At 33.7% G+C, this 22,925-nt stretch overlaps 2 protein-coding genes across 3 annotated transcripts; one reads left to right on the top strand and one right to left on the bottom strand.

The window, feature by feature from the left end:
* Nucleotides 1-1,801: 1,801 nt before the first annotated feature.
* On the bottom strand, nucleotides 1,802-6,629 carry LOC132312610 (probable fructokinase-7). Its single transcript, XM_059811031.1, has 7 exons — nucleotides 6,505-6,629; nucleotides 5,329-5,546; nucleotides 4,429-4,641; nucleotides 4,124-4,321; nucleotides 3,838-3,978; nucleotides 3,231-3,347; nucleotides 1,802-2,177 (listed from the first exon to the last, which is right to left on the bottom strand). Exons 1-7 carry the CDS (start codon nucleotides 6,524-6,526, stop codon nucleotides 2,043-2,045), a joined length of 1,044 nt encoding a protein of 347 aa, XP_059667014.1. The 5' UTR covers nucleotides 6,527-6,629; the 3' UTR covers nucleotides 1,802-2,042.
* A 2,846-nt stretch (nucleotides 6,630-9,475) lies between these two features.
* LOC132312609 (phosphoglucomutase, chloroplastic) lies at nucleotides 9,476-22,708 on the top strand. Of its 2 annotated transcripts, XM_059811030.1 has the most exons (22): nucleotides 9,480-9,901; nucleotides 10,000-10,065; nucleotides 10,330-10,374; nucleotides 10,472-10,564; nucleotides 10,656-10,708; nucleotides 11,280-11,331; nucleotides 11,450-11,518; nucleotides 11,883-11,951; nucleotides 13,780-13,902; nucleotides 14,066-14,118; nucleotides 17,102-17,180; nucleotides 17,259-17,323; nucleotides 17,407-17,474; nucleotides 20,599-20,714; nucleotides 20,793-20,867; nucleotides 20,990-21,105; nucleotides 21,442-21,583; nucleotides 21,739-21,820; nucleotides 21,906-21,952; nucleotides 22,074-22,151; nucleotides 22,243-22,348; nucleotides 22,417-22,708. In XM_059811030.1, the coding sequence occupies exons 1-22, from the start codon at nucleotides 9,662-9,664 to the stop codon at nucleotides 22,482-22,484; spliced, it is 1,905 nt and encodes a 634-aa protein (XP_059667013.1). In that variant the 5' UTR covers nucleotides 9,480-9,661; the 3' UTR covers nucleotides 22,485-22,708. The 2 variants fall into 2 exon arrangements, 1 of the variants encoding a protein (XP_059667013.1); XR_009483306.1 differs by lacking the exons at nucleotides 22,243-22,348; nucleotides 22,417-22,708 and having other exon boundaries at nucleotides 9,476-9,901; nucleotides 21,728-21,820.
* The last annotated feature ends 217 nt before the right edge of the window (nucleotides 22,709-22,925 follow it).

The following is a 22,925-nucleotide window of genomic DNA, read 5'->3' as shown; positions in this document are numbered from 1 at the left end:
AATGTATGATTTCCTGTTTATGAAAATGTTTTGATCATTTTTTTTTTTTTTTTTCTTTATAAACAAATTATATGTTTTTTCCGAAAATTCAAACACAAGTAATATACAAGTGTCAGCGTACAGTGATGGGCCTGAGTGCTAGGTACTACAGGCCCATGTTTTACAACAGAACCATAAAAAATATGACTAGGCAAGGCCCAGCCCAATAACAGCAGCCCAATGTGCCATGTTCGAAAGGGAAATAACCGTTGCAACAGCTACCCTGTGATCAATTCCGGTAGACTCTGATAAACTCCGGTAGAGTTGAGCATAACAGCAGTCGTAAGTGATATAATCTCAGACAGATGAGCAATGAATTTTGAATTTGAAAGATTCTCATACAGAGATAATCTGATAGGTAATTCAAGTTTCAATGCCTTCTCTCTCCCATAACAAGAGGATTAAATTGGTAGACATCAGCAACGGTCACAGACGCATTATTATTATTATTATTAAGGTGAATTATATTAAGCCTTCTTTTTCTATCTGTGTTTTTCACTAACTCCCTTTTCTATTTTTTTGTCAAAAAATCCCCCTCAACTATTAGAGGGGGGTGATTTAACTAACTTCCGATAACTAACTATTAGAGGGGAGTGATTTAATTCTCAAATATATATATATATATATAGCAAATAAATTTCAAAAAAAAAAACCTAGATTTATATTGGAAAAAAAACCATTGCAACAACATATACTCTTCTTCTTGTTCAACATTTTTTATTTACCCATCATTATAATATTATATATAATTTGTATCATAATATAATGGTATATATAATATGTATCATTAAATATTATTTAAATATATTTTCATTTCCATCTAGCCTTCAGACCAATATAAATTTAGTTTTTTTTTTTTTTTTTTATTTCTTGAAATTTATTTGCTATATATATATATTTGAGAATTATATTGTGCATTCATTTATTTGGTTTTTATTGATTTTTATTTTATATAGATTTATTAAAGGGACACTACCAGAAATAGTACCTATTTTTTTTTTTTTTTTTTTTTCAATATAAATCTAGGTTTTTTTTCTTGAAATTTATTTGCTATATATATATATATTTGAGAATTAAATCACCCCCCTTCTAATAGTTAGTTAATGGAAGTTAGTTAAATCACCTCCCCCTAATAGTTAAAAAGGGATTTTTGACAAAAAAAAAATAGAAAAAGGGAGTTTAGTAAAAAACACAAATAAAAAATGGGAGTTTAATATAGTTCACCTTTATTATTATTATTTGACTCTCACGGTACTCTTAAAAAGACTTGAACCCTTTAACCTTTTACTTTGAAATGATATAAAATACAACTAAACTACAAATTTTGAAGGCTCCCACAAACCCTGTGAAATTGCAGGTGGACCAACAATTCACACTCCACAATGTGCCTGACTGTTGTTAGCATTTCTCTTCTTTGTAATAAGAAAATATGTAAAACTGAATTATGCTTAGACGAGTAAAATACAGTCGGTAAAGCTTGTGATGATTTCGCACAACATCTGCATATGACAACAGCAACACCTGGTTACTAATTCTGCACATGAGAATGTAATTGGAGAAGGCGACGCCTCTCAACAGAAGACCTGATATGTGATAAGCTTATGGTACAGTTTTCTGGTGAAAAAATCAGGATTTCATGTCATTTTGTTGCTTAACATTGTTCATCACCATATAAGCTTTCACAGAATGGTTATGCAAAACCATCACCACAAGCTACTTTTTGCTCCATTTAAAGCCATACCAAATGTAGACCGACAAGACATTACAAGAACCCCCATTTTTCTCTAAAACCATTTCATCTTTTCTTTGTGCCACTACAACTGGTTCCAATAAGCCATCAAGAAATGGAACTTAATCGGTTTGTTAATAATCGAATAAAGAGAAAAATGGTACACAGCGACAAAAAGGGAACAAAAAACTCACTGTTGCCCACACTTGGGAACCCAAATTACATTAACTTGATATAAATGAACAGAAGAAATAAGATGATTTGTGACTTTTTCTCATGAATTTACTTCTTTTAAGAGTTGAAGGACTGCTGCTTTTGTTGGTAGTGCAGGAATTGCTCCTTTCTGGGTTACAGTTTTGGCACCACAAGCATTTGCAAAAAGGAGAGCTTCTCTTAACCGCCTCTCATCCTGCAAATAAATCATAATCAATATTATTTTATAGATCAAAACCTAAATGGTTATGTCAACCTGTGAATTAGGTCTACAGAGGAACTGAACCTCAATATCTCATACTGAACTGCAGTTATTTTGTTCACCTAAATCCGAGAAGTGGTTGGTTAAAAAGTCAATTGCAGACCAAATGCTTAATCCAGATGGTAAGTAGTGAACCAAAATGCAATATTTACTTCTCTAAGCTAATGTTTTAGCCTTTTGGTGAGATAATGCATGTGCTATTCCGGTAATTCAAAATTTTATCTAAGCAGGATATAGATGAATACAATGGGCAAAGATTGCATAAAGAACTAGTATTTCTAAAGGAAAAGGACTATGGTTGGTATATCATTCAGCAGTTACTCAAATACATGCCCTAGAGGACAGCAATGTCATATTATTTCTCCACATGCCACGAGGGAAATTCAACAATCATGAAAGGCCAAGTTATCGTGGTGAATCCAAAAACATGTTTTTGCTTCATAATGTTCATCTATGTATTAGCTTGTGTGTAATAAAGATCAATAATTGTAGGAGCAAGGGCAAGTTTCCATCATGCTTTCCATCTATTCTGTTCATCCAAATTATAAAGATCCACAAAATGTGTTTTATACATTTATCTCCAAAAAACTACTTCACAAAGATGAAATTTGAGCTTTCCTAGTTTATTCTTGGAAACAGAGACATAGATACTGATTTTCAATAATTACTAGGTAACATAGCATGAAGCTATGATTTGTGAATGATAATTGGGCAAATATCTTATTTATCTAGCATTTCTGTTATGGTCATTGCAGCATATAGAATATTTCTGATTTAGTATACTATGTGAAGATTTGGGAACCCTAAACAAAAACATTGCATACTTTTATAAGATTAATAGTGATGGATGGTTTGATATAAATAAAACATAAGGATCTGATAAGACTCGGATGTAGTACTACATACACAAATAATCAGAAGCAAACATGAAACACATCATAACCAAATGATTTCTCCCAAGTCCCAACACGTTTGAGAATTATATACCTGATAAAGATTTACGTCAGAGGCTAAACTGTACAGCATCCCACCAACAAATGCATCACCGGCACCAGTTGTGTCAACAGGTTTAGCTTTAACACCAGGAACCCTACCATTGAATTGCTGCATAATTTTTTATTAATTTCAATGGCTCAGCTGATTAGAAATAATATGAATAGAAAATCAAACCACCCGAGGAAATTATCTCAACTTGATAAAACACTAGCCAAGACTCCCACCATTGCTAGGTCTAGGGAGCGGCAAATATATGCAACCTAACCTCCACATGCAAACCAAGAATAAGTTCTTATGATCATTAAACGTCACACATCCTCTCAAGAGGTACGTGTTCTAAGTCACCTCCAGATTTATAATTTTTTTTGGTAAATTATAAAATCAAATATCATAAATTGGAGTGTTCAACTTGTTAGGTGCCTAGTTATAAACTAATGAAAATCATCAATAAGATCAATTATGAAGAAAACCATGCAAACTTTGTACCAGTCATTTCTACCGATGAAAACCAATAGATGCATATAAAATAGGTTACTTTGGGTGTTCTAATGAGATCCATGGACTTTATGATGCAAAAATGATAAACAGATAAGCTTACTTTGGTGTAGTATCTGCAACCTTTAGATCCTTCAGTTACAACCAAAAGCTTAAGGTTAGGATGGAATAGCTTCTTTAGCACCACATTATCATCATAAGGATCATCACCTTCAGTCAAGAATGATATTTCGTCTTCACTTATCTGCCAGTTCATTAGAAAACCCCGGTGAATTCATTAACATGGTGATCCTGTTATGTATCACATATGCAATTAAGATGCTATTATTTTAGCCCTTAGCAAAATCTCAAGAATTTCCCATCTAAATCTAATGTATTCAAAAATTAACCTTAATAACATCTGCTTGGTCCCATATGCTCATTATTCCCTGCCGAGCAGCATCTGCTGAAGGCCATAATGGTAATCTCAAATTTGGATCATAAGAGAGGATGGTACCATACTTTTTGGCAAAGGCCATTGCAGCAAGATGTGCTGACCTACATGGTTCTTCAATCAAACTAATTGAGCCATAGTGGAAGATCTTTGCCTGCATTGAACCAGACGCAATAAATCTTGTATTTTATTCCAAATCAAAGGAAGGAAAAGGAACTTAAATTTCACCCCGCGCGCGGGGGAGGGGACAGGAAATCACACCTGCTTTATTAGGTCAAAATGAAGTTCTGATTCATGAAGAAGCATATCAGCACTAGGATTACGGAAAAACAGGAACTCACGCTCGCCATCGGCTCTGAGTGTCACAAATGCCAGTGCAGTTCTTGCGTTGAGGTCAAATCTCATTCCAGAATTGTTGACATTGTTTTGTTTCAAAATGTCAGCCAACATGTACCCAAATTCATCCTTGCCTACCTAGTATACAATTGGCCAAGAATTCATAAATATTAAGTTAGACAAGGAGCCTTTGACAATGGAATTGCACACAGAGTGCAGCAACATTAGGAACTTTCCACTAATTGAGACAGTGGAAACAGGAACATGACTTTTGACTATAACATAAGCATTCATAAGCAGAAAAGCAGACATAAAATGCATTGCTGTTGAGATAACTAGTTAAGCCAAAACATTAAAGAAGTGTAAACAACCTAGTCTATGAGAAATTCAGTAACATAACAACCAAGTTGCATCCCCGTGTCCAAATATTCTAGAATTTAATGAAGACTAGTCATGCAGCTGCACCTAAAACGTGTAGTCCTAACATTTCAGAATTCAATGAAAGCAAGACTAGTCACATAATTCCCATGACTCCTCTCCTCCTCCAATGCACACTCTTTAGATAAAGCCGCCATGTATTTTTTTGTTTGGTCAAAATATTTAACAAATGTTATATTTCATGATCATTATTTCAATAGGTACATAAAACTTAATCTGATTTCTCTTAAGTTTTGCTGCTATAAAATTATATGTCAATGACCAGAACTTGTCCATCACGGTTGGCAAGTGTCCAAGAAGTATCAACCATGTGTCTGTACTTCTTACTTGAGATTAAACTAATATATTGCACAACGTAGACGAAGAAAATAGAATATTTTAGTGCACCTTGCCAATAAAAGCTGAAGAACCTCCCAATCTTGCTATACAAACAGCAACATTAGCAGGAGCACCACCTGGAGCTTTTTCGAAGGCAGGTGCTTCCGCAAGCAAAACTCCTTGCACTGTTGACACAAAGTCAATCAACATTTCTCCAAAGGAAACAACCAGTGAACTGTTCCCCTGTGACCCTCCATCTTTATTTGAAGGCAGATCTTTGGAATTATCTACATAAATAAAATTACTTGAGATAAACAAAATTGCAGCAGTAAAAAGATTGAATTGTATTGATTGATGAAAAGGAATCTTTCATCTTCTTTTAATACGGATTCCACACTGACATGATTGCTTGAAAAGGTATGATGAATACAAAGATGCAATTAGGAAGTTTTTCCTGCTTAAATTACACAATCACAATAAATCAGCAAAACCCTTATCCCAACTTGACTGTCAGCATAATTTTTTTTTGTAAGGACTACATAAACATGTCAGACAATGGCTACAGAAAACAAATAGGGAGCTGCTTAGGACATCTAAACTAGACGGATTAGAAACGATAAAACAGTAAATTCCCATGTTATGGATGTGTATATTCTGACCCCCTGTGTTTACCAATCCATACTAGCCTTGATTAAGGTTTCCTAGACAGTCCCTTAACAATCCCAGATCAAGTTTTTAATTTAAGAGCTCCAAATAACCTGACATGTAGTGAATTCACACAAGAGGAAGGACCCTTTGGTTTCCCAATATCACGAGAACTCAACCCATATTTGCTTACTGAAACAATTCTACAAAAAACCCAAGAACCAAGTCTTATGTTTCCATGGCATAAGAACCACATTCACTCATCAAGATGTAAAGATACACATACAAAAAAAAAAACCCAAAAAAAAAAATTGAAAAAGATCTATTCCCTGTATAAGAAAGAAAGATCTAGTTATGCAAAATTCTTTCAAAGAATACAATTCAATAGATATGTAAAGAAGCCCATGATCGAAAACTTACACATAAAGAATCATAAGCTTGTAAAACAAGATTTTTGGAACAATACAAGATTTTCAAATATACAGCTGATTGTATCAGCATGTATACATACCCATGTATACATATAGAGAGAGAGAGAGACATATGCGCGCGCGCGCGCAGATTAAGAAGGAAGGAAGGAAATTGAAAACAGAAACGAACCTGAAGTGGGTTCTTCAGCCATTTTCGTGATGTGAGAGAGAGAGAGAGGTAGCACGCTTGAAACAGAGAGCCGAAGAAATGTCTTAATGTCTCTAGTAGTCAAGGGGATGAATCTACTCGTATATGAATCTCTGAGTGGCGTTTTATTTTTCTATTTATTTATTTCTTAACTTCCTCACCACTTGTTACCTTTTTTTTTTATAACAAATTTAAGAGAAATTTTATTTTTAAATGGGAAAAGCTTTGAACAGTGGGCCCACTATTGTACGGCTTAGTTTACTGATTTTCAACTCCGTTTCAATCCACAGATTTCTAATTCCAGTAATCCATAGAAAATTAAATTAAACTAATAATAAGTTGAAATCATGTAGGATCCACTTAACCAATGGCATTTCTCTTACGAGTATATTTTTTTAGTTGAGGTTTGCGGGCCATATTTTTTCAGGCTAGATGATAAAAGAGAATAAAGAGGACTTTTTTTTTTTTTTTTTGCACAAAAGGGGATTATACTAATTATAAAGAGGATACATTTTATTTTTTTTGCAGGGAACAAGAATAAATCATATAAAAAAATTAGGAATTTATTTTTGTGAAAAACACAAAAACAAATTCATTTTTTCTCTTTTTGTTTAATCACATAATTGAGATAATTTTTTTTTTTGAAATGTGTAAAGTCAAATTAATTATTTAAAACAAATTTACTTATTAGTGATCGGAGAGCTCACCACAAAAGCTATCGCGATACTATTATTCTTTTCTTAGTATAGAGTGGTGGACTGACATGGCTCTCTATAATTATGATTACAGCTAATATGATACGGCGACTTGTCACTTTTATTATTATTATTTTTTGGAGAGAAAAAGGTAGGAGAAGGAAGTGCCATGAGGATGTAGGAGCAAAAAAAAAAAAAAAAAAGCATGGGGTCTGTTTATTGGCAATTGGCAAGCCCCACACCAAATGGTTTGGGTCAGAAGAAAACACTGTCACACTAAAAATAAATAAATAAAATTTGTTGCATTACTGATTCTCTAAGTCAAGATAATATGGAAAATGTTACTCTCATCTCCTATTTGTCTTATTTCCTTTTTTTTTTTTTTTTTAATATTTTTAAAACAAATTTAACACAAGACCTTTTTTTATTATTATGATTTTTTTTTTTTCCAACTCTCTCAATCCAATCTCTCACATTAATCATCAAAAGGTTGTACCTTAATGACATTTCTCCCCTTTCTATTAGATAAATGTTTAAGTCTCTCTAGAAATAAAAAAAAGTAGGTGTCTAAATTCCTGATAATGTAAGAAAACCTAATAGTGAACTCCTATTTAATTTTTACAAAACTTCAGCACAAGTAAGGCATTTTATCTAAATCCACCCGTATATATATGTACATATATCACATTAAATTGGTACGGGTGGATTTAGATAAAATGCCTTACTTGTGCTGAAGTTTTATAAAAATTAAATAAGCGTTCACTGTTAGGTTAATTTTTGTGGGTTTTTTATTTATTTATTATTGTCGGTAGGGTTGGAAGGTTCAATACAAAGAGTCCAGACAGTTTGGACTATTTTATCTTTTGAAACACATAAAATGATAATGGCTGTTATTTACAAAAGGCAACAAAAAATAAAAATAAAAATAAAAAATTGCAAAAATTAAAGGGAATGATCTTGTTGAAAATACAACGGAGGAAAGGATCGCAAATTGACAATGACGCAAAATCAGTGAAAAGTGAAAACACTCTTGTGGTAAAACTGCTCTTTTTTCATGAAAAAAGAGTTGGCTACTTTGACTTGGCAACACATGTAGAAACAATTCACCAAATTTGTGAAACAAAAGAGCTTGAACAATACATAACTGTCCGAAAAGATTGAACATCATGGCTGCTTTTTAACTCTTTTATTTAGATCCACCGAAAATTCTAAAAATGTTTATTTTTTTTTTATTTTTAAAGGAAAATAAGTATTTGCTTGAGAAACAGCCCAAATTTGAAATTACAAGAAAGTCGTTTCACTTACTTTTGCTACTCTGATTGAACAATTGTTGAACAAAACAAATACCATATTTTGTTACAATCCTTCAAATATATATATATATATATATTTCTTTTTCTTTCTTTGAAACATTGTGCAATATATTTGGTATTGGAATAATTTGGAAGTTGTTTTGAGAAATAGCAATAATTATGTCAAGAAAAAATAATATTAAGCTAGAAATCGTTCAAAATATATATACGAAAAAGTGTTAGAATATAGTTATTCATAAAATATTCAAGGATTCGAAAAGCATTAGGGATTAGGGATGGTTATATATATATATATATATATGATTTTTGAGAATTAGTGAAAATTGCACTATAATTAGTGTTGTTTAATTAGAAAATTGTGAATTTTTGTATGCTGATACTATGGAAAATGTTTTCTATTGTCATATATATATATATATATATAATGATAGGTAATACATCAAACCTCTTTATTTCATGAAAATTTGAATCATTAACCTTTCATTTGAAAAAATAATATATCATCCAGAACAAACTTGAAAATTTCAAACTAAGAATAGGGTTCAGCAGGGTTGACTTGTGATCCAATTTGATTTGAGATCCACTTTTAACGAATTTGAATTATAATTTTGAATTGAAATATCAAAAATGAGTTTGATATCGACTTTTCTTGAAAGATGATACAAATATATATATTTTTGTTATTAGAATTTGTTTGAATTATTAGAATCTTATTATATAGAAAGAAAATAAGTAAAGAATAATTTACATCTAATATTGAGATTTTACAAAGCGTCCCCCAAAAAAAAAAAAATAATAAAATAAAATAAAATATGGCTGAAAATATAGTTGGACTTTTCATGACCCGTGTTTGTTGTTGGTTTATTTGGGCTTTGGCCCACTGAATCCTTAAAAAATTAAAAAATCATTATTCATAAAGCAGCTCACGAGAACTCTGTAGTTTCTAGATAAGCGTTCAGTGGCCATGTGGCAACTGTGACTTTCAATTTTCAATAACCAATTATGATATTACTAATCAATCAGACAATGTCTTGGATCTTTCCCTTCGTATTCAAATCATAAATCAGTTACTCAGCATCATCTTCTTCAGCACTTTCTCTCTCTAGAGTTTGAAGTACAGAACAGTGATTCATGGCGTTCTCTGTGAGACTAGAGACCGTTATATTATCATCTCCCAAACTCACACGATCATCATCATCCAATGCCACTCTCTCTCATCCGATCAGATCTTCCTCTCTCCTCAGCTCATCCCCTCTCTTCCCCACCCTCTCACTTCCCAAACACCCTCTCACATCTTCATCTTCTTCACTCACCATCAGAGCCTCTTCGCCTTCCTCTTCCCCATCCACCACACTTGCTGAAGGCATAAAGGTCTCTCTCTCTATATATATATGTATGTATATGCGTAGTCAAATATAAATGCGTGTATATATCACTCACTTTTTATTTTATTTTATAATTTTTTTCAGATTAAGTCAGTTCCAACGAAGCCGATCGAAGGTCAAAAGACCGGGACGAGCGGTCTTCGAAAGAAGGTATATTTCTCTCTTCGTTCTCTTACTTGATCATTATTATTTATTTTTGGCTGTGAATTATGTTATGTTTGGAATAGTCCCCTTGAATTTGGAGTTGAAAAAAAAAAAAAAAAAAAAAAAAAAAAAAAACAACTAAATTTCCTCAAATTCCAAATTCAAGGCGCCAATTCACTACTTCCAAATGCAACATTACTTAATTTCTTTGCTGTTGAAAATTTTGAGTTCTTATTGAATTAGAATATTAACTCTTAGTTTTATGCTCAGGTTAAAGTATTTATGCAAGAAAATTACCTTGCCAACTGGATTCAGGTTTGAATTTCTATTACGCTGTGATACTTAAATTTAATGTTTTAGGTTGTGTTTCAATTGTGCTTTTTATCTATTGGTAAGGGTTTTGTATATGTAGTCATTGTTTAGTTCGTTGCCGCCTGAGGATTACAAGAACGGATTGTTGGTGTTAGGAGGTGATGGTCGTTATTTTAATAAAGAAGCTTCACAGGTTATTTTATGTTACTTGGTGCTTAAATTGTATCAGTTCGAATTCATTCATCTGTTTATGCTTCTTGATTTTGTTTGGATTTTATATGCAGATAATTATTAAGATCGCCGCTGGGAATGGGGTTGGTAAAATTTTGGTTGGCAAGTGAGTATCTTAACTGTGAGTGATTCAAATGCCTAAATTAGAACTGGATATCCTCAATTCCAGATATGTGTCAAATTCCAAGACCAATACCGTGAACTAATCATGGCCCAAATTAAATCTGCTATGGATTCATGATTGAGTTATTCTGAATTTGAGTTTATTCCCCCCTTAATTATATAATTCGCCAACCCAAATTTATTTTTTTGTTGTAGAAAAATGAATAACTTGGTTTTTGTTTTGTTCAATTGCTAGTTTTATAGGTTGCGTAAGTAAATATTTGAAAAAGGAAAACTACCTACAAAATAACTGGAAGTGAATTTGATTTTTATATATTCAATTTAAACATAGGCCAATTCTAAAGGCTTAGATTCATAAGCATTTGAAGAAACTAAATGGTTAAAAGATATTTATGTCATTTTCTTATCTTGAATTTGAACTCTTTTATTTATTTATCTGGTGGAGAATCACATGGATATTTTTGGATTTCTGGAGATATCTTTCATTTCAGCAATGTGGTTTTACTTTGATGAGTTTGGTTGTGGAAACTAAAGATAAAACCTTATTATAATAGGGAAGGTATTATGTCAACTCCAGCTGTTTCTGCTGTAATCCGGAAGAGGAAGGCAAGCATGTGCTACTCTTTTTTCTCTATCTTTTTTTTCTATATAGTGACCTTATTCGGATCCTTTTCAGTATCCTTTTGCTTTTCATTGCTGCGAATAAGAAAAACTATCTTCACAGGCCAATGGTGGTTTTATAATGAGTGCCAGTCATAATCCTGGTGGTCCTGAATATGATTGGGGTATCAAGGTGAATTGCTACCCTCAAACTCATGGATATAATTGATTTCAAGCATTTTAAATTTGCAACTCGTTGTTTCATTCACAGAGTTGCTCACTTTCAAACTTGTATGTGCATTCATGTTTAGACAATTTAAACATCACTTCATTGCATAATTTCAATGTAACAATTGCTTTGTTTATTGAGCGAAATCCTTGTGTCAATGCAAAATTTTCTAATTTCCTCGTCATTCATAGGTCATAATCAACTTTATTGCCACAGTTTTTTTGCAGAAGATAATTGTTGCACAAAATGCCAATATAAAATTACTTGTTACTCAACTGGTTGATGCTTTCTAATGCATAATGCTATTCTTTTCTCTGTTCATTTCTAGTTTAATTACAGCAGTGGGCAACCTGCACCAGAATCCATCACCGACAAGATCTATGGGAACACACTTTCTGTAAGTATCTCCACTATATTAATGCCTGGAATTAATTGCTACTTCATATTCAATTTATAAAATATAATTGCTACTTGTTTGATAAATGGATAACTAGTAAGCCTTATATTCCTAATTATATACACAGCAAATCCACTCTCCTCTGCACACTCCCGTTTGTACATTAGCCATATGAAGAAACCAAATATGTGTCTCGCACTTCATGATGTATGAAAATTCTCTGAACAGATAGTAGTATTTATTGAAAAGGAAATATCCTCTGTATAAAATTTGTCATTATTTGCAAGGGTGATGGATGTGTCTAAATACATGCTTCTCTTGTAGAGATTTCCTTTCATTTATGTTTTATAGTAGTTTGAAGTTCAACAAACTTTCTGTTTGACAGGTGGAAAAACTTTGCTTTGAGCACCATAACTTTTAAGGCCCTCACTCCTCGCATCTGATGATACTTAATTAAACTTTGCATTTGTAGCCGAATTAATCCCCCTTGTGAAGGTTATGAAAAACTCTGCTTGTTAAATTCTTTAAATTTTAGGCAGTTCGTTACATTATGGAAGAAAATTATCCATATTGGTGACATACTCTCAAGAGAGTTGTTTATCAATGAAAAAAATATACTGTTTTTATTTCTTTGGACTAGCTGCACTAGCTATGGCATGAAGAACAATGCTTTAAGGTCTATCCTGGTAGAGGGGAGTGAAGAGGTGAAACTCTTGCAGAGAATGAGATTAGACATTTGATTTGCAGAAACATTCTTGAGTCATTAGAAAAGCTAAATCTTAGAAGCATATCTCCAAATGAAATATTAAGTACACTAAATGAATTAAATGAGGGGCAACGGTGGAGAAGGATGTTAATTCCACTCTTTGTGGCATTGTGAACAGATGAGGAAGAACAATATTCTGACATTTTATTTTATTTTATTTATTTTATAATATTCCAAAGCCTAGTTAGCTGTTTAGATCCTGTTGACTGTGCATGGTGCCTGTGGTGGCTTCTCAATTGGAGACGTGCAAATCCAATGAGTTTTGAGGGCAATTGATGAGTTTTGAGGGCCATTGATATTATAATCCCTGTAGAGAATGATTTTTAGACCTCTTCTCTACACTTTCCCTTTGTTTTCTCAGCTTAAAAGGCATTCCACCCGGTGTTTTTTGCTTCATTGAACTAGTAATCTTATGCAAAGTTCATGCCGGCAACTAATTATTAAGATTGTTCTGTTGATTCCGTTGTATATTCTGCACAAGTTGGATAGGCTCCTTGTACACAAATTAATAAAAGTGAGCAGCAGGTTTAAAGGATTATATCCCATGACCATGTTAGTTGGGTGGAACATTCAGTTTATTACCAGCTTATATGAAAGATCCATGCTATTAGACTGCATTCGTAAACACTTGTAGCTGGCTCTATGTTGGGAACTAAAGAATCAGCATGTTACATTTATTGGTTGGGTAACTTCTTAATTTTCAAATAAAAACATATTTTGCTCATAACATGTTTTTCCTTTCTCATCTTTCGTCTTTGCCAAAATCACTGCTTTACCTTATTTCATCTTTATTCATGTTGTTTCCACTGTTGGATTCTTTTTCCTTTGTTCCCCATAAAAGATTTGGTTTTCAAAATGTTGTTCATTTGACACTAGATGCCAAAATTTGAGAATTCTGTGAATTACATTTCACTTGATGTGAGGTGCCAAAATGTTTCAAGTCAAACTTCAACTTGATGATATCAACCAGCTTATTTGTCTGAGCATTGTAACCTGAGTTCGGCCCACTTTAGTTTATTAATTTCTGCATTTGAAGTTCGAATGGAATGAATGTCTATGCAGATCTCTGAAATTAAGATGGCAGAAATTCCAGATGTTGACCTCTCTAATCTTGGAGTTACAAAGTATGGGAACTTCAGTGTCGAAGTAGTTGACCCTGTTTCTGACTATTTGGACCTAATGGAGGTGAGGAACTAAATATTTGATAATTCATGTGGATTGGGTATCAAAATATGCATCTTTATAATTTTAATATGATAATTCATGTCACGACCAACTGCTATTTTGTATTTTTAGTATGACAATCTCTGTGGATTATCTCTCAATAACTGTATGGATTTATTTGCAGGAAGTATTTGATTTTTCACTAATCAGAAGTCTTCTTGCACGGTCAGATTTCAGGTATGCAATGAATGCCCTCTGACCTGGTGGTAATACCTGGTAGCATTTTGTTCTATTAAGTGGTTTTCATTTATTTACTTTCCTTCTAAAGGTGAATGGATATATGGGTGTTGGGGAGAGGAGGGGGAAGGGGGGTTGCAATAATCATGAATCTTTTCTTGCATACTTTTTAACAGATGTGAGCATAATAGATGGGTTAGTAACCAAAATATACTTCCTTAACAAACAAATATATTCCTTTATAAATTTGGGTCATACTCAGATGTACGCTCCTGTATGATGTATTTTTCATTTTAACATATTTGTCCATGTGAAATTTGTGTAATCTCTACTAATTCAATAAAGCCCTTCCCATCTAATTGCAGACAGTTATTCAGGTCTTTCGCTATACCACTCTATCTAGGATCATAATTTATGTTCAAATCGTAGCCCATATATCAGCTTGTCATTTTCTCTACCTCACTTGTGTCTTTTTCATCCTTGTAACTTCTTACATTGAATCTTTTTTCTCTAACAAATTCTGGAGACAGAAAATTGAGGAAACCCAATTGTCAACCAGTTACATTTGGACCAACACATTCCACTACTAAAATCAATAAACTTTTTCCAACCATTTGGGGTCTGCTCATGAATCTTGTCATGCCATTTTGCTATATCTAGGGCCATAATCTCAATCAACAAACAAGTTAGCATATATTTTCTTGCTATCTCAACCTATATTTCTTTCCTTGTCACCATTCCTCTAACACCACCCTAAATGTGAAGCATTAGCACACCGTCTTTCTCATTTGGTGCAATTATTAGTCTTCACTTAATTTGGCTAAACCATCTTAATCGATTTCCTCATATTTTATCTCCAATTGGTGTTACTGTAACCGTCGCATGGATGTGTTCATTTCTAATTTTATCCTTTCTTGTCTTTCCACATATCCATATCAATATTTGTGTTTCAACCATGCTTATTTGTAAATATGCCGTTTCTTAGCCGTCTAACATTATCTCATAAAACATGACTGGTGTAATAGTTTTTTGCCTTTCAATTTTAGATGTATAGGTTGATCACACAATATGCTAGAAATACTCCTCCAATTACCCCATTTTGTTTTAGTTTTATGATTAACATATCCAAATTCTCTCTCTTTGTGAATAATCAAGCCTAGATAATGAAAAATGTTCGCTTCCTTCGATTTTCACTACATTCCATTTATATTTCGAGATTTGTTAAAGTTAAATACCATGTATTCAATTATAGTCCTGCTAAAGTTACATACAAATATATCCAATCTATAGTACCATATGAAGTTTTTCTTTTCTTTATTCTTTTGTCATTTGTCTCATTGATAAGTAAACATCTTATATTGTTGACCTGAACTTCCCGGCATAAATTTAAATTGATTATTCGCCACTATAATTTCACGTTTTAGTTTTATTTAGTAAATATATTTCAAACTTCCATAGTAACCGATACCATGGAATCTGACAGCCATTAAATTGGGAAAAAACAAAATTTTCTCTTGGAGGAAATTTTTCCTAGGATTTACCCCCCTAAAATGCAAATTTGGAATATTTTGTAATAAAAACTAGTATTGCTTCATCGTCATAATTAACAATTCTCATAAGTACTGAATTCAGCAAAAATTTACTTCTCAAGTTGTCAGAAAGATTCAGTTCAGTGTTTCTACCTTTTATTTTGTTTTATAATATTAGCATTGTAGTTCAACTTTGGAACTCAAGATACGGGTTCGATATATGTACTCTCTTTGAATTTCACTTGGATCCCGCCCCTAGTCTGTTTCATTTCAAAATTTCACCATTTTAGTCTTCTCTAATTTTTGTAATTTTCTAATTTGAACGACTATTATGTCTCGTTTTGTATGTAAACCCAAATAATATGTTTGGCAGAGGGAGGAAGACCAGAGAGAAACTGAATAATTCTGAATCATTTCACATGTGATGTTATTTTAGGTTTGTATTAATAGAAATATAAAAAGAATAGAAAGGAGATAATTGTGTGAAGGCTTGAATGAGATAAATCACTCATTCACAACTCTAGTATTTACGGATGAAAAGAGCACATGCTTATATTACAAGAAATGAAATTAAGTCAAATCTAAATCACACCAAAGCATATTCTAAAGCGTATTTTATAGCATAATCTGATCTTTGCTAATACGGTAAGTCATTTCATAAACCGTGGCTATCATATTTGCTAACACTCCCCCTCAAATTGGTGCGTGAATATCTGAAACGCCGAACTTGGACAATGCATTCTCAAACACAATCTTGCCGATACCCTTTGTAAGAATATATGGGAGCTTGTGATAAATGGAGTGCGAATCTGACTAACGATGATTTTCTTTCAAATGAAGTACCGACCAACAAATCAAAAATGTCTCCTCAGACTATAAACAAATAACAATGTCTCCTCAAACCATAAACAATCAATCATGTCTCCTCAGACCGTAAACAACCAACAATGTCTCCTCCGATGATAAACAAACAACAATATCTCCTCAGACCATATCCCTTCATACACATGTTTAAAACATGTAGATGGAAGAATCAACAATGTCTCCTTAGACCATTCCCCTTCATACATATGTTTAAACAATGTAGATGAAAGAATCAACAATGTCTCCTCAGACTACAAAAAGAAACAACTTTGTCTCCTCAGACCATTTCCTGAATAAGTGGTGCCAAACTCACAACGCCCTTATTGAGGTCGGACCACCCTGCCTACCTAACACCTCCTAAATGGGCGATGTCACCTTAGACTATTCCCAAATGGGTGGTGCCGAACTCGTAATGCTCTCATTGCAGTCGGACCACCAGTTTAGTCTTCTCTAATTTTTGTAATTTTCTAATTTGAACGACTTTTATGTCTCATTTTGTATGTAAACCTAAATAATATGTTTGGTAGAGGGAGGAAGACCAGAGAGAAACTGAATAATTCTGAATCATTTCACATGTGACGTTATTTTAGGTTTGTATTCGATGCCATGCATGCAGTTACGGGTGCTTATGCAAAACCCATCTTTGTGGACAAGCTAGGGGCAAGCTCGGTATGTTTTGCATCTAGTATATTTTATAAATTAAGAATTTTGAAGTTCTTGAGTGCAGATATTTCTCATATCTTGTAGGATTCAATATTAAATGGAGTGCCTTTGGAAGATTTTGGCCATGGTCATCCAGATCCTAATCTTACGTAAGAAAGTAATACCTCTGAAGTGGATGGAAAATTACCATTATTACAAACCATTATTAATTCTGACTTATTTTTTGAAACAGATATGCTAAGGATTTGGTCAACATCATGTATGGTGAGAATGGGCCTGATTTTGGAGCCGCAAGTGATGGTATGTAGAAAAGATTAAAAGATGCAATTCTTGTGTTAATCATATAGTGTGTCTATTACTTGCTCTGTGTTCTCAAGGTGGTTCTTGAACTGGTTTTGTTCTCTTAAAAATGAAAAATAGAAAATTTTGAAAACAAAGACCAGAAGCTTGAATGATATAAAAGTTGACATTGACTAAGGGATGAGTCATCAAATTTTGTATTGTTAGCTTAATAAAAATCTTATTTCAAACAGTTGGGGTCAACTACATGAATCATTTTCCGCATCACACGCATTTTATGAAAAAATTACTCATCTTTGTTGCAGATTGTCATCTTAACTTGCTCTTTATCTTGTCCTCAATTTAATTGGCCCCTAATATCTCCAAAGGGCATTCTGTCCAAATTCTGTGTTCATTGTCTTATCACTCATTCATATCAACATAATCTTTTAGCTGCATCACTTTATACACATTTTCTTTTCCCCGACTTCTCAGCTTCTGTATCATAGAGCTTGCAATGGTGCTTGTATATTATTCTTTACTATGAGTACTCGTTTACAAAAGCTATAGTAGTTTGCTTGTTCAAAACGAGCTGGCGACTGATAAATAGTGGCTTGGTTGAAGGAACCAACTGGAATGCTTCTGGAAAATGATTTGGCTCTGATTCATCAAACCACAGGCCAGAGATCAGACCAATACTGCACACTTAACTGGGAATATAATTATTTAATTCAGAGAAACCTTGTGGAGGACCCAGGAATATATGGTGTTATTCTTCGGACTAGGCTTTCAGAATAATTGCTCTTTGTTGGATGTGCGATGCAGAAGAAGCAATAAATCTGATGGAGGGATTAGGTCTCTGAATCTTCTTGTGCAGATAGTATAAGAGTAATCTTTTGTGTTGTTACTTGTTAATACTGATACATCATCCTCTCGAGAAAAGAAAGGGCAGTAGAAAAATAGAGTTAATACTGACGCATATTCCCCGCGTTGTGGGAATATGCTTGAGTTGTCAGATAACACACTACTAAGAATGGAATTACCTTATAGTTAGTAATTTCATATAAGTTTTCTCACCAATCTAAACAAGCCAAACTCAAGCTTGATTCCTTACCAAACTAAGTTTGAGTAGCACAATGCTCAACTTGGGTAGTTGTGTGATTAATTGAGCAAGGTGTGGGGAGATTGAAGCGACACAACTCCTCATGGTACTTATCTTGAATGGACATATAAATAAAGTTATGACTAATAACTTGAAACCACTGAGGTGTTTGCTCTTTTTGAATATGTAGTGATTGGTACTTACATGTAAATTGTACTGATTTTAAGTTCTGGTGCTATAATAAACTGCTGAACAATGTAATAAAGAAGTTCAGTTTTAGGTTCATGAATAATCAGAATTAGCCAAACCTACATGGGCTAAAGCTCAGAGAAGTTTAGTTGAGTTCTAGTGAAGCTCAACGTTGGCTCAAGTTGGACTTTAAGTCAATTGGTTTGAGCCTGCACAACTTTTCTTGCTTGTCATGTATCCTTTTCTGCCTTATCAGAATGGATAAGCAATAACATTATAAGGTATATTACTTATGCACCATTTACAATGTAATCTATAAGTTCATTGCCCATTATCATTATGTATTTCTTCTTCGTATCTTGTTACAGAACTAGTTGCCCTGATAGTTGGTGCTATTATGGATCTTGGAATATATATTAAGCTCCCCATCATGGTGTAAGAGGGATCAACGTGGAGAGGTAGCAAACAGAGTGTCAATGGACAAGGGGGAACATATGTACCAAGTGTTTTGGTTCTTGGTGATTTTGTGGTTTGAACTTGGGACCGTTTGACAATAATACCATGATAATAACCTACTTTAAAAGCTTGAGCTGTTAATAATGGTCCAACAATGTCTATCAAACTGTCAGTTTCCCTCATGCGTGACTCCGTCTTGCATGTGGAATGTTAGATAGATATAGACAGTAAAGACTGCAAAATTACACTACAGTTGAATAGACTTGAAATCTAGGCTCTGAATCATGTTAGAACAGTGCTTGCTCCAAAATTTTAATATCAGCTTCCAACAATTTATGTGAAGTCTTCATCCCCCTCACTTTCAGTCCCCTCTCGCACGTAAAGAGATAAACAAACAAAGTGAACAGTTTAAACAAACGGACGAAATAAGGGAACAGACACAGAGACTTGAACCCGACACCTCGCTGAGCATATTATTCCATGTCTCACCACCATGTTAAGAGCAAATGTAAATTTCTGTTGACCCGAAGGGGTAAGTCACTTGGACCTGGTGCCTTATGAAGCATCAGGTCCTCTTGCGTGCAAACAATTCCTTCAGAAAAAGCGCCCGCCGGGGGGGGGGGGGGGGGGGTTATCAACTAGGAAAAAAAATATACATTTCTATTTTTTTTTTTTAAGTTTTATTTATATATTTTAACTTATAAAATAAATAAATAAATAAAAAGAAGTTTTATTTATATATTTTAGTTATTATGTGGAGTCAAACATATGTGACTATGTAACAAAGTCATGGACATCAATGTTCTGTTGACATGAATTATGTTTGGAATTCCAGAATGAGAATCCAGTGCCGCCAAGTTATTCTTCGATTAGTACCACAAGTTGTTTAGCCCCAAATAATTAGAATTTAAACTTATGTGAATCATTTTTCAACGTGCCATCTTAAAATTTTAATTGAGACTGTTTGATGAGATATCGAAGCAGGAAGTTGGGGGAGGGGAGATTAATTGTAGCTGAATTTACAACTTGCTACCTTATCCAAAAAACAAAAAAAAAAAATTGAATCTACAACTTGCTGTATGCTTGGCAATTAAGGGTGTGTGTACTTTTAGATGCTAACATAGGCATACTGAGAGCTTAGCAATAATGCCTAGTTGTAAGTCAAGTGTGCTTCAAGGTTAATATGTTGTGTTTAATGTTCAACAATTTGATACTTTCATTGTTCTTTGTATTGGTAACTATTACGTAATTTTCTTTTTCTTTCTTTCTTTCTTTCTTGTCTTTTTATTTATCATCCACAAATTGTTTACTTGGTAGCGTTGGCATGGATGTTGAATTAGAATATATGTTATGTGCCTTCACCATGATTCTAGTGTTGTTACTTTTTATTATTTTCAGGAGATGGTGATAGAAACATGATTCTTGGTAGAGACTTTTTTGTTACTCCTTCAGATTCTGTTGCAATTATTGCAGCCAATGCGAAAGCGATTCCATACTTCCAGAGTGGCCCTAAGGTCGGAAAGTTTTGTAGCTTTTCTTTCTTAAATATTTCCCTGAAACACAAAAACCCACTCCCTGTTTCTATGTTGTAGGGTTTGGCTCGATCTATGCCCACAAGTGGTGCTCTTGATCGTGTTGCTCAGAAATTGAATCTTCCCTTTTTTGAGGTTTAGCTGTTTTTGAACTAATGTTTTGTGCTTTACCTGGATAATTGATTGTTTACAACACAGGACACTTATGGCTATAGGGGTTCTTTTGCCCTGACAAACTATGACTCTTTTGGATTCAGGTTCCCACTGGTTGGAAATTTTTTGGGAATCTCATGGATGCTGGGAAATTGTCAATTTGTGGAGAAGAGAGTTTTGGTACCGGTTCTGACCACATTCGTGAGAAGGATGGCATATGGTATTTGTTTACATATACTGACTTGAGTATTCTTCAGTTCCTTTCGGTCTGTGGACTACTTAAATCTTTTTCCAACATGAATAAACTCGTTTCTTACCTCTGTTTTACTCCATTAAATGTGTCCTTGTTATACTTGTGTCTACTGCAAATTGGCTTAGTGACCAACTTGACTCCTGCAATTGATTCCTATAAGTTACATTTGGTTGTGCACAAGGTTCTAGGAAGCACTCAAGCAATTGCTAGTTTATTCTTGTTGGACAACAACTTATTGTCCTTTTTATATGTTCCATGATTTGTTCCATACCATGTAGAATCATTTCAAGCTCCAATTAACAGGGCGGTGTTAGCTTGGCTTTCGATAATTGCATATCAAAATAAGGTCAAGAAACCTGGGGAGAGATTGGTTTCTGTCTCTGATGTTGTGAAGGAGTATTGGGCAACATATGGAAGGAATTTCTTTGCTAGATATGACTATGAAGTAAGTGTGATTCTGTTAATTTTATTTATTTATTATACTTGGCCAGGTTTTGCAGTTACTTCAGTTCTAATCTTGTAATACTTGAAACTTTAAAAGTGGGATTAAGTTGCACTGTCTCTGAGGTTCATTCTTTTTGATATTAAGTTTATATTCAGGAATGTGAATCCGAAGGAGCCAATAAAATGGTTGAATATCTCAGAGATTTAGTCTCTAAGAGCAAGTTAGGTGATAAATATGGTAAGTTGTGCACTTGGTTTCTTTAAATTTATCTGGCCTTTCCTTGAAATCTTATCTTAGATGCTAAAAAGATTTCCTGTATCAGGAAATTACAGCCTTCAATTCGCAGATGACTTTGCCTACACCGATCCTGTAAGATAAAGCACTTTATGCAAGTTTCATCTTTTACTCTCTAGTGGTTTTTCACTAATAGATAAAACCTTGTAACTGTTGCTGCTGTATGCGTTCTACTTGGATATATACATTTGCTCAGATAGACGGAAGTGTAGCATCAAAGCAAGGTGTTCGATTTGTTTTCAGTGATGGATCAAGGATAATCTTTCGTCTATCAGTACGTGTTGACTCTCTCTCTCTCTCTCATTATTCTTGGGGATCTATCTACTACTTACTAGGGTAGAAAATAACTTAGTTTTGAATTGCAGGGAACTGGATCAGCAGGTGCAACTGTTAGAATGTACATTGAGCAATTTGAGCCAGATGTCTCTAAACATGATGCGGATGCCCAAATTGCACTAAAACCATTGATAGGTTAGTTCGTTGTTGAATTCTATAAGCATGCTTTTGCCATATTTTAATAATTCAAATCTTCTTCTTAGATCTGGCGCTCTCTGTATCAAAGCTGAAGGACTTCACAGGAAGGGAGAAGCCTACAGTTATCACATAGAGCAGACACTTCTATATTAATCTCACTTAATGAAACCTCTATCAGTAGCAATGTTGAAGCAGGTCCGGCGTTCCATCTTTTTTTTCCTGCGCGTTTTATGTTATATATTCTTTCCGTTCAGTTTTGGTTGCAGTATTAGCAATCATGCTTTGCAGGACAATGTCCCACATGTAAAATTGGTGTAACATTTCTCCTGGCAATAAAATATATATTTTTCGCTGATAGTGTTTCCTTGTTGATTCAGTACCTTAATTTGAAAAAAGAATACATATCACCCTAGTAAATTTATAGCATTTCTCATCCACATATTCTAATACCAAGCATACCTGAGGGGAAAAAAAAAATTATAATAAAACATGTTTTCGTAATAGTTCTGAGGGTGATTTTTGTTTTTGTTGGTTCAGTGCCTAAATAGGAGCATAAATAACACTCTAGTTAAGG

This window comes from Cornus florida, unplaced genomic scaffold (genome assembly GCF_030987335.1).
Source record: "Cornus florida cultivar Cherokee Brave unplaced genomic scaffold, ASM3098733v1 CherokeeBrave_3.0.0_Hap2_Chr06, whole genome shotgun sequence".
Lineage (NCBI taxonomy): Eukaryota > Viridiplantae > Streptophyta > Magnoliopsida > Cornales > Cornaceae > Cornus > Cornus florida.
The sequence above is the reverse complement of the archived record's forward strand: the minus strand, read 5'-3'. Positions and strand labels throughout refer to the sequence as shown.

Excerpts from the sequence above, each read along its gene's own strand:
- LOC132312610 (XM_059811031.1), bottom strand. The coding sequence starts at position 6,526 with ATGGCTGAAGAACCCACTTCAG. Across the intron at positions 5,547-6,504 it reads GGCTGAAGAACCCACTTCAG|ATAATTCCAAAGATCTGCCT; the intron begins GTTCGTTTCTGT and ends TTATTTATGTAG. Across the intron at positions 2,178-3,230 it reads CTGACGTAAATCTTTATCAG|GATGAGAGGCGGTTAAGAGA; the intron begins GTATATAATTCT and ends ATTTATTTGCAG.
- LOC132312609 (XM_059811030.1), top strand. The coding sequence starts at position 9,662 with ATGGCGTTCTCTGTGAGACTAGAGACCGTTATATTATCATCTCCCAAA. Across the intron at positions 11,332-11,449 it reads CTGTAATCCGGAAGAGGAAG|GCCAATGGTGGTTTTATAAT; the intron begins GCAAGCATGTGC and ends CTATCTTCACAG. Across the intron at positions 11,519-11,882 it reads AATATGATTGGGGTATCAAG|TTTAATTACAGCAGTGGGCA; the intron begins GTGAATTGCTAC and ends GTTCATTTCTAG.